At 49.4% G+C, this 12,098-nt stretch overlaps 1 protein-coding gene across 6 annotated transcripts in view; it reads right to left on the reverse strand.

Moving 5' to 3' along the window:
- Positions 1–860: 860 nt before the first annotated feature.
- Positions 861–12,098, reverse strand: part of Ifitm10 (interferon induced transmembrane protein 10) — a 47,945-nt gene continuing 36,707 nt past the window's right edge. For 5 of the 6 annotated variants that reach the window (XM_011242002.2, XM_011242008.3, XM_011242010.2 and 2 more), the window contains exon 4: positions 861–3,717. In XM_011242002.2, coding sequence (XP_011240304.1) covers positions 3,569–3,717 — 149 coding nt within the window. In that variant the 3' untranslated portion in view covers positions 861–3,568. The remainder of the gene's footprint in view (positions 3,718–12,098) is intronic. The other variant, NM_177265.4, reaches the window with a different exon arrangement.

Raw genomic sequence — 12,098 nt, forward strand, 5'->3', positions numbered from 1 at the left:
TGCCAGCGAGGCAACCACTTTACCCACTGAGCCATGACTGTTCAGGCAGGGTCTCTCACTGGGTGGGACTCACAGACTACGCTAACCTTCGAGCCCCCAATCCAGGTGCTGGAATTACAAATGTGTACTGACAAACACAGGTTTTATATGGTGCCGTGGATTCAACTGGGGTCCAAGTTATCTCTCCACCTCCACGGGTCTTTTTCAAACCAGAGGATGGCCAGTGGCCTCAGATACGTACCTAATACACTTTTCCTCTCTGAGCTGCTTTACAGCTTCATGAGAGTAAGGGGACTATGGAGGGGGCAGCTTCCCCTGCCTGTGGCCCGCTTGGCTGTTTCCTTCCCAGGGGGTCCCTTCCATGGGTCACCAGCTCTGAAGCAAGTGGTGAGGTGCCTCCAACTTCACTAAACAGAAATGAGGTCAGCTATTCTAGTTTTGATAAGAACTGTTATGTCTGTATGTATCAACAAAGGAAAAATGTAAAATCAACACCGTGATCGATGGTATTAATGTACTTAGCAGGAAAATGCCAAGAATTTCCACAGAGCCCAACTCCTGTGGGACTCACGTGCTTTTTTCCTCCTGGTCTCTGTTGCCTGTTGATTTGTGTACTTAATTTGGGTCTCAAGAGTAGAAAGTCAAGAGGCTGGAGAGGTGGCTCGGCAGTTTAGGGCACTGGCTGTTCTTCCAGAGGACTCAGGTTTGATTTCAAGCACCCATGTGGTGGCTAATAACCTTCTGTAACTCCAGTTCCAGGTGATCCAACATCCTCTTCTGGCCTCAGAGAATGCTGTACATACATAGTACATAGACATCCATACTGGCACACATTCATACACATAATAGACAATAAAGGATAGGAATCCATAGTTTTATTGTTACAATTGCTAGAAACATTTCTCTCATGAAAAAAAAAATTTTTTTTTTTGTTTTGTTTTGGATCAGGTTTCTTGTAGCCCATGCTGGTCTTGAAATTGCTATGTGACCAAGGATGGCTTTAAACTCCTGATCCTCCTTGCCTCTGTTTCCCTAATACTGGTAATCCATGTGTACAGGCCACCATGATTGGCAACCACATGCCTTCTTTACTATGATTGTCTGTGGAGACATGTTTGATTTTTTTTCTTTTTTTGAAGTCATTTTTTTTTTTTTGGTAGTCTGTTCTCTTGCATGTTCACTGGCTCTCTGTTGCACCCTTCCCATCCCTACCTCAGGGTCCCTGAACCTTCTCTGGATCTCCCTTCAGAACTGGGGTGCTTTTATTGTTCAGTTTGGATTTTGATTCCATGGACTCTATATAAAAAGAACAGGAGACACGGGGGTGAGGATGGGTGGGGGTGGGAGTGGGCAGCAGAGCTAGTCCCGGGCTGATGTGTGTTTGCTGCTCTTGCAGAGGACCGAAGTTTGGCTCACAGCATTCACATGGGCCGTTCACAACCACCTGTAATTCCAGCTCTAGGGGATCTAACAGTCTCTTCTGGATTCTTCAGGTACCTGCAATCACACGTGCACACACCATGCCCCACACCAACACACACACAAAATTAAAAACTAAAAACACATCTTTTTTTTAAAACTAGTTTAAGACTAGAAGGGAATCCTATGTTAAAGTTCTGAGCCCCAGAAATGACCGAAGCTCTCTCCTGAACAGCTGGATGAGAGGGCCAGCCCCTGTCTGCTCAGGAAGCTACACCTGGAGCTAAGGAGGTTCTGACAGTCACAGGCTGCTATGGTACCTTATACTGACAAATCCACCCAGTCCTCAGCAAAAAAAGTCACAGGGACTTCGTGTTCCCTGCCCAAACCCTGGGCTCATGTGCCTCCACAGTGGTATCAAAGACAAATGGGAACATCAAGAAGACTGGACCAGCATCCTCCATGAACAGCCTGGTACCAGAGTCAGACCCAGTAACATACACAAAGGATTAGCTGTAGAGGAAGAACAGAGCTCTCACCAGAAGTGAGAGTATCTGAGTATTTGAAGTCAGCACATTCCCCATATAAACAGACCGGATCCACAGTATTAACAGACGAAAATTCCCATGGGATTATAGATATCTATATGAGAAAAACACTTGAAAAAATAAAAAATGTATTCAGCCTAAGACTCCCAAGCAGCTGCAAGTTCAAAGGCATTTTCTCCATCTGATAAAAACGGCATCTACGAAAAATATGCAGTGGACTCTGTAGCAAGGACTGGGAGATGAAATGCTTCCCTCAGAGATAAGGAACAAGGCAGGAATGTGGTTCCCCGGCCCTGTCTGCCATCCTTCAAGGACGGGTCTGGCCTGTGAGGCATGAGAAACAAGAAAGGCGACAGATTGCAGAGGAAGATGGAAGACAGGCTGCCTGCCTGCCCATGTGGGAATTCTGCAAGGGTCATCAAAAAGCCACTGGGAGCAATGGATGATGGATAAAAGTGCAGCACACAAGGCCACGTCAACAAAGATGGCAAACTCAATCTAAAGGACTGAAGCCACTGTCAGAATGGGCAGGTTCCAAAGAACGTGTGCAGGTGACCAGCATGAGAGAGAAGGGGCTCAAGTTGTTCACCAGCGGGCAGATCAAAACCTTACTGGGAGAGATGGCTCAGCATGCCAAGACACTCGTTGCCAGGCCTGATGGCCTGAGTTCAGACCCAGGGCCCATATGGGAGAAAGGGGAGAAAGGGCACCATCTGACCTCTGCATGCACACTGGCATTCTCTCTCTTTCTCTCATAATAATTTTTTAAAATGTCTCTCTGAGAACGCTAAGGTTACATGGGAAACAGGCAAAGGCAAGCAAATGGAGAGATGTGGACCCTGTGTGGTGCTAGGTTTATTAAACGACAGGGATGCTCTGGAAAATGGCCTTGCAATGTCACTATACACAGACTTATCATAGGCTCCTGCAGCTCTCCCTGAGCACACCATTGAGAAATGGAAGCACATGTCCACATACACTCTGGCTCACACATGGGGTAGGGAGATGGGTGTAGCAGTTAAAGAAGCTTGCCACCAAACCTAAGTTCAATCCCTGGGACCCACACTAGGTAAGGAGGGAACTAATTCTCACAGGCTGCCCTCTGAGTTCTGCCTGCACACCACAGTTCATGCATGGCATCCTCCATAAGTAATAAATGTAAAAAAAAAAAAATCTTTAAAATGTGCACGTTTAGGTCCATAGCAATAAAGGTCCCAGAAGCCCCAAAGTAGAAACAATGAGTGTCCCTCCATGTTTACCTGTGGTATATGTGTGCAGTGGGATTGTATTTGGCTATAAGAAGGGAGACATGCATGACTCTAGAGTGAAGGAGACCAGCCACAAAAGACCACATCCCAGATGAGTCCACCAATATTCAACTTCTATCACTGGCAAAGGGAGGAAGGACAAGGAGATTAGTGGGTGAGTGGTCTTGGTGGAGAGAGAGAGAGTGGCTACTGGCAGTGTCATCTTTGTGGATAGTCTGTAGCAACACTGCCCAGGTTCGTGACTGCATCCAGACCCACTGACGGTGCACCTCACAGTGTGAACTGTGTCTTAAGGAAGCTGAAGGCCAGGAGTCAAGGGTCTGTTTTCCGCAGTTAACAATGCTGAGCTGAGTTCTTCTCAAAGGTGTTGTCTCGCTGTGCCATCCAGGTTCCTTCCTCTGCCTCTCCAGGACTGGGATTGTATGTGTGCCCCACCACACAGGCCCTGTGATCTCTTACATAGCAGATGGCTCCATCACCCTCTGAAAAAAAAACAAGACCTTTGACCTCTTAGACCCACACCCAGCTGCTCCCAGCTTCATTCCTTTCTGCCTGTCTCCTGCCTGCTCCTGTGATTCTCATGGGAAAGTCAGGCTGACAAGCCAGTGCTGGGACTCCAGTCCCCAAGATGGGCTCAGCCCTGCTCACCAGTGAAGAGCGAGTCTGCATCTCCCAGTGTGACAGTGTGATCTCTCTCTCTCTCCCTCCCTCTCTTCCTCTTCCTCTCCCCCTCCTTCCCTCTCTCCCTCCCTCCTTTTTTCCTCCCTCTCTCTCCTCTCTCCTCTGTCTCTGTCTCTGCCTGTCTCTATCTGTCTTTCTCTCTCTCTCTCTCTCTCTCTCTCTCTCTCTCTCTCTCTCTCTCTCTCTCTCTCTCTCCCATTTTTTCTCCCTCTCATTCCTCTTCTCTCCTCTTCAAGGTCTCTCTTGCTCTAAACTGTCTTTCAGGAAGAAGTCATTGCGAAACCTCTTCTTTTTTAAAGCCCTTTTTAAGGGCTGGTGAGCTGGCTCAGCAGGTAAAGGTGCTGAGTTTGGTCCCCTGGACCCACACAGCGGAAGGTGAGGACTAACCTCTGCAAGTCGTTCTCTGACCTCTACATGTGTCAAGTCATGGGACTGTCCTGCCCTGTCACAAGCAAGCAAGCAAACAAAGAATATAGTAATATGGATATTTTAAAAAATACCACCTAGAAGTATCAAAAATGTTAACAGTTTCTTGTAATTTCTTTAACCATATGAGAATTCTGTGGTCTGGTTTCAGGGGACCTGTAGAGCTGACGTGGCAAGGCTCAAGAGTGAGCCGCCAGCCTACTTCTGATGGCCCCCAGGCCCATGTGGCTCTGAGATGGGCTCACTCACAGGTTTTACTCTCTCTGACCTGATTCCCACTCTACTGCTCCTTTGATACAAGCTCCCTGCTGCAGTTAACTCATGACCCTAGAAGACACAAGTGTGACTGACACAATCGTGGTCATGGGGACTTGAAAGTCTGCATGGACTTTCTCCTTTCTATTGTCCCCTTCTTAGAAAGTTCTTTGATTCCGCAGGAATGCTATGCTTTCCTAGTGAGGTGGAGGTTCAGTGTATGGCCCGTGTCCCACAGAATTTTGCCTTGACCCCCCCCTAAGATGCAAAGGTCATCCTGTGTCCCTCTAGAAGAGTGGTTCTCAACCTCCCTAATGCTGCGACCCTTTAATACAGTTCCTCAGGTTGTAGTCACCAGCAACCATAAAACTATTTCCGTTGCTACTTCCTAACTTTAATTTTGCTACTGTTATGAATCAGAATTTAAATATCTGCGTTTTCCTATGGTCTTTTGGGAGTGGTGGCCCACAAGTTGGGAACCACTGCTCTAGAGGATAGGCTAAGACAGGCCTGTATACTTGGGGGAAGATTACAGTTCCACTGTGGGACACCTTGGGGTGAGAAGCCAGAGACAAGCAGGTAGCTAAGGCTAGGGCAGGGACAGAGTCTAGTGGCCTGGAAAGGCAGACCTGCACGTAAGGCATCCACACAGGCAGGCCCTACTGTAAGCAGATTCTCACGGAAGAGCCGTGACCCAGTGGACTTTTCCCACGCCGGAGGAGAGCCGTTCCTAGCTGTGGAGGAGGTGCTGGGCCAGCGTCTGCTCATACTCACACTTGACATGTGCTACAATCAGGACTCCCCAGGGAGCTGGCCTCCTCCAACATGGTCCGCACGCCTTCCGGGCCCTGAGCCTCTATTTCCTTCAACGGGAAGGGAAAGTCCCATGGGATCAGGCCAGCCTCAAAACTGTCCTGGGAGCTGGGCACACACAGCTGATAAGAGATTATCTCCTCAGCTCTCACCTCTTTCCCTGCCCTGTGGCCTGAAAGTCAGTGGTGGGAGAGGCCTCCCTACAGGATGTGTCAAGCAGGATTTGATAAGGCAGTTAATACAGGCCTCATAGGTCTCACACAGCCACAGACTAGAGGCCTGGAATTACTCATTACAGACGTGTTTGTGAGTTAGCACTGGGGCCTCAGAGAATGGGATGTCTTATCAGAGAGGCAAAGGGAGAGCCAAATGGCAGAAGTCACGGTGTCACCCTCTGACTGACATTCCTGGGAGATGGTCCTTTTATGGCCAGCAGTGAAAATTTGCTATGCTCTGAGTGGTGGGCCAGCCCTTCTTGTCCTGTGTCTCCCTTGGCTCTGTCATTTTCTGTGCCCTCCTCCTCCAGGTAACGAGTGAATGGCCACCTAACACAAGGCTTGTCACCTCCAGTGTGTGAATGCTGGACATGTCAATGAAGGCACCAAGAACACATAGGTGCCCCATCCTTAGTCCCTGGCACTAGCTGAGTGCTTACCTCCACACCTGATGCCAGCCCGACAGCAAGGCCATGCCCACCACTCTCTGGAACCATAATGCTCACCTCGAGAGCTTTAAAGTGGCAGCAACAGGTTGCCTGTCCTATGTGTGAGTGCATCCCACATATTCAACATGGAGTCAGATCTGTCCTCACAGCCACAAAGGCAATGTCCACATCTGACCTGCCTTTGTGTGACATGGAAACCATACTGTTTGATATATGTGCGCACGCGTGCACACACACACACTCACACTCACAACTGTGTACAGAGATCTATGTGTCTAAGTCATGAACACAGCCTAGCAAACCAATCCTAGCCTTTCTGGAGAAGGAAAAGGAGGGGACATTGATATGTGTGATATTTTACACCCTTCCTATCTGAGAGAGGGGACCAGGGAGTTGGGGCAGAGCCACACTTCCATTGAAGGGTGGAGCTAAGGTTACAATTGTACTAGGCTGACAAGCAGGGCCGCATGATGGTCACGTTTATCTCATTTTGGGTGGATTAGATTGTCCCCAAAGACTGACATCGTCATCGTCCTTAGCTGCTGGCCCACAAGGAGTATGTGAGTTTTTGTTTTTTTTTTGTTTTTTGTTTTGTTTTTTGTTTTGTTTTTTGTTTTGTTTTGTTTTTTTTTTTACCTACAACTCTCTTTTAATAAAGGAAACTTGAACTCAACTCCAGACACATAGGCGTATACATAGGTATAATTCATAGCCCACTCCTGACAAACTCACCTTAGGCCTGCTGCCAGGAAAAAGCGAGTATACCTGTCAAACATGTACTGATAATGAATATAACATTAATAATTCACATACGTAAATTCATTTGAAAACAAGTCTCTAATATACCTATAATTTTACCATATATTCAAGAGGAGAACACTGCTGGGATGGAGAGTGGCTGAGTAGGTTAAGGAACCTACAGCTCTATATTGGATCCCTGGGACTCACAGGAAGACAGAAGGAGAAAACCAACTCTGCAAAGGTGTCCTCTGACTTCCACATGTGGCCTGTATCATCCCTCAGACACATATTGCACACATACATACATAAACCCACACACACCTACAGATACACATACACACATTCACACACACATACACACACCCACACATACCTACAGACACAAATACACACTCACACACATACACACACACACACACTCACACACATATGCACAGTACACACATACACATCACACACTCACACACAGACAGACCCACATCACAGACACGCCTCACACTCCACCCACCCTCACACACTCCCAACACACATCACACACACATACCTCTATAAATACATACATACATACATATATACATACATACAGAAAGACACACACACATCACAGACACACACACATCACACACACATACACATATCACACATATACCCCACACCCCTACCCCACACCCAACATACACCTACAGTTACATATCACACACGCACACATACCTCTACCCACTACACCTTCACTCCTCCAGACTCCCATCAACATATACAACACATAAGGCACAGGCCACAGGAGCCTAACTGCCCCACCCCACCCCCCACACCCCCACTAGCAGAGATCCAGGCCCAGGGCTGGCTGCCCCCTTCCCCCAGGCCCACGGCCACCCAGGCCCTGAGAACAAGGCCATGGTTAATCCACTTCCCAGCAGCAGATCCTCTGTCCAGCCAAGGTGGGTGGGAAAGCAGAGCTGCTTCCTCAGCCAGAGAACATTCTATACCATTCTTGCTCACGCTGTTTAATTACTCAGTGTTTTCCTTTGGGGAAGACCTGAAATTGCAGAGATCTTGGGGATTTTGGAGGAATGCGAGGCCTAATTTTGCCTAATTAGGAACCGTCTGGGCGGTGACGGTGATGCATCCCAGAGTTGGGCCTTGCAGACCCTGGGCCTCCTGGGCGGTGGGGGGCTGGGGCTGCTGACGCACATGTTTACCTGAGGTCCCAGGCCACAATCTGGTTCGCATTGGGAAATCAGGCTGTTTACAGGAGGCCGCAGCTGTCTCTCCCTCTCCTTGCCTTTCATTTTTCTGTGACATTTTGCAGGTCTCCCTGGGCCCCTTTGGGAGGGTCAGAGGCATCCTGAGAGTCTTCCAGAACCATATGGCCCCTCATGGGGACCCAAAGTTCCTGGCCAGGCCTCAGAGTGGGCAATTCGGGTGAGTGGGCTGTGGAGATATGGACAACCCAAGACATGGGACACAGGCCATGGTGGGCACAGGCCCCAAAGAAGGACCAAGTTTTGTTTCATTCTCATGTCCTCAACAGGGCCAGGGGACTCAGTAGGAACCCGAGCTCTCTGGAATATTCTAGAAGCAGAGACTGAGCATAGCCACAGGGTCTATGACTTGCTTGAATGCTGTCTAGCCGCTGGCCACAGGAGCTGAGGGCCAGATACATTCAGAGCTTCCTGTTCTCAGCAACTCTGTGATGACCTGATGACCCACCCCAGTCTTCCCCCACTGGAGGACAACGCTTCTTTCCTCCTGCTTCCTCATCAGTCCAGGGTCCTCCATTCCACTGGTGAGACTGCCTCAGGGGCTCCTGCGTCCTCTCTCCACATCAGAAGATGAACCCTCAATCCTCACATGAATTCATGTCCTTCAGTGGGGACCCTAAACAAAGATGGCTAACTATGTCTCTCCTTTTCACCTTTGCTGTCACCCTTCAGAATAGGAGTGGGAGCAGAGGTTTTGGCTGGGAAAGGCCTTCCACAAGTTGTCCTTTCTGCCATTGGGTGAAGCCCTTTCAGCCTCAGTATTTCCCGTTTGCAGGCCAGCAGTTCTGTCTCTGTCACCTGCATGTCACATCTGTCCCAGCTGGATAAAGTAGAGGAAAGGGAGAAAGCTTGAGCAAAGCTGGGATGACAGGTGGTGTCCATCATGGACACAGGGACTTGTCAGTGACAGAGGGACCACAAGGAGCAAGATGTTGCAGAAGGAATAGGGGGTAGGCAGAATGGTTTCCTTGTGGATTTAAGTGGAGTATACAGGGGGCAGGACAGGGTCCAGCAAGATCACTGAGGGGCCCAGAACAGTTGGCAATACTCCAAGAAGAAGCTGTTGCCTTCCCAGAAGTCCATGTTGATACCTGAGCCTCTGCCCTGTTTCCCTGTCAGCCTCTCCCTGCAGGGCCTGAATTACGTGAATTACCTCAGGGACTCTTTAGGGCATAGGTCATGGGGGAAAGAATAGGAGACCAGAGCACCTAGCAATCAGGCTTACAAATGGGCCAGTGAAGACCTCCACAGACCAGCCTAAACAAGCAGCACCCTTCAGGCACCCACTGCTGGGTTCTGAACTCTCACTGCTGGACCGGTGGTCCCTGCCTCAGTGCCTTCAAAGCCAGATTCTGTCCTGTCCAGACCACAGGCTCGGAGCACACAGCCACCAGGGGGCGCTCATGCACTACTCAAAGTGCTCTTGTCTAAACAGGTTCTTTGTTGAGCTCTTCCAGAAGCAGCTTCTGCAGACTCACAGGAGGGCCAGACTATGCCTAGGAAAGAGGAGGCAGCAGATGATGGAGACCCAGCTTCAGGAACCCAAGATGACAGGGAGAGGACAAATTGGCCTCTCACAGAGAGCTGGCAATTTGATCATCATGACCTCTGATTTCCAAAGCTCTCCTCCCCATCAAACTGGCTTTAAAAAGTAGACAAGATAAAGTGCCATAGACCTTCTGTGATTGCTGAAAGCCGGTAGTTGGGGAGAAGGGTGCTGGTTCTATAAGAGACTAGACGCTGGCCCACCCGTAGACTCCACTGTAGAAAGAGGTGGGTAGGATGGTCACCGTGGCCTTCTCCATGAATGCAGAGCAATGTGTGTCTTCCATCTGAGGGGCTGAGATGCTCCTGGGGTAGAATGCTGCTCCTCGTCGAGAGCACACAGACACCCTGGGTGGAGCACCCAGCTTCCTGTCTGAGCCCCTCCTAGAAGATAAGCTTCCATTTTGCTCCAGGATCCTCAGATGCAGGCGAGGTCCTGAGTCCATATCAACACCACCACTAGGTTTTTAGTGTATGTCTATCCATGCCTGTGCTCTGGCTACTGCAGGAGCCTACGGACACACCGACAGGGTCCCCTTGACCCTGATGAAATTCTACATATATAGGCACCCATGTACTTTGGCTCTTTCTAGTGTTTACCGGGCTGACCATATGGTGCTTCTCTTCTGGAATGGCCGCTGTCCTGTGCACAGGATGGGGACAAGCCCTCCACCGTTGTGGCTCTCGATGCTCTAGTTACTGTGCTTGCCTGCCAGCCAGCCAAGCTGGTCCCAGTGGCTCCCTGCCAGGTGGTCTGTGCTGTGCCTGCTTCCACGAGTCTCCATGTTTGCCAGCCAACCAGGCAGTGCCATCCGTGACCATAAGGTGCCCTGAATAAACCTGAGTCAGCCAGTTCTGCAGGACCCAAGTTCTTAAGCTTCAGGAGTCCTCCATCCATCCAACCAGAACACCACAGGATCTGAGAAATTCTGATTCGTACCCCGGTATTGATATCCTCTCTGATCCCCAGGGATATGCTAATCCCGAGTCCTGCCCTAATCCTAACTCTTGCCCTGACCTCCAGGCCTGTTCTGATCCCCAGTGGTGCCCTGATTTTGAGTCTTGCCCTTTTTCTGAGACCTGAGCTGATCCTGAGTCCTGGCCTATGGGAGATATAGAGGACAGGACCGTGTGAGGAGGGTCACCAAGACTGAGAACACATGAACATGACAGTATACCTAGCAGTTGCCAGAAGCTGGAATAGGCAGACAGGATAGTCTTTTACCAAAACATGACCCTGTGGCACTTGATTCTGGCCTCTATCCTACAGAACTGTATGGTGGCAGTAGCAGATTCCTGATCATATCTGTGTGTTCATGTGTGCTTGCACATGTGTGGAATCCAGAGGTCAGTGTCTTTATCAACCCCACCTGCCTTATTGTTTTGGAGATGTAGTCTCTCATTGACTCAGGAGCACATGATACCTCTAGTCTGGCTGGCCAGTGAGCTCCCGGGAACCTTTGTGGCCACTACTCTATTAACATCAGAGATCAAAGGCCCTACACTTCACCTTCAAATCAAATAGCCAGGAGTATAGGAGCCAGAGTCCAGGAGCCAGGCTAAGCTTCTGGCCGGTCCCTTTCCTGTGTCCTAGGTTCTGTTCTCTGGTCCTCTCTCCCCCACCCCCAGGTAGGATGGAGATCTGTAAGGCTGGGCTCCTGTTGACCCATACAACTCACTTTACAGCCTTTACCTGCTGCAGCTGAGGGATAAAGTGGACTTGTCTGTTTCCAGTCTGAGCAGAACTCACAAAAATGAGGATGATTATCAAGACAGACAGACTGACTGGATGCTGGGGCTTGTAGTGCTGACCCCTGTGCTGCCCTCCAGGACCCTTAAGACACTATCCTTGCTGTATGTGGCTTTATTGCATTGACCTAATGCTGCAAAGCTGAGCATCCTCCTAGACCAAGATCAAGATCACTCCAGCGCCCTCAAAACACCCCTGTCCTCACCATCCCTAAACATCTCTAAACCTTGAACTCTCCCATCAGGTTGATTTTGGTTTTACAGGGCTGGGGCTGTAGAAGGTTTATCTTATGTACAGGAAGCCCTGGGATCAATCCCCAGCATTACCGAAACAAGATATAGTGGTGCGTACCTGTAATCCCAGACCTTAGGAAATAGAAGCAGGAAGATCAGGTCATCCTACCTACATAACCAGTTTAAGGCCAACCTGGGCTACACAAGAAGGTGTCTCAAACCAAACCAACCAACCAGCTAACCAACCAACCAACCCAAAACAAAAACAGTTAAAAGTAAGGACTTTGCTGTCACTGCTCTCTGCAGGTGCCACTTTTACCTGCCTTTGGTGGGAGCTGGGGTGTGTATGAGGGGGTTGTGGGTAGAGGTCTTTAGCTCAGCAGGACCCAGCCATGCTGTCTCCCAAGTGGTGTAAATCCTTTGCTGATTTTGTTTTTTGTTTCTCTCTCTCTCTCCCACTCTCTCTCTCTCTCTCTCTCTCTCTCTCTCTCTC

The sequence above is a fragment of the Mus musculus genome, chromosome 7, assembly GCF_000001635.26.
Source record: "Mus musculus strain C57BL/6J chromosome 7, GRCm38.p6 C57BL/6J".
In the NCBI taxonomy this organism is placed as follows: Eukaryota; Metazoa; Chordata; class Mammalia; order Rodentia; family Muridae; genus Mus; species Mus musculus.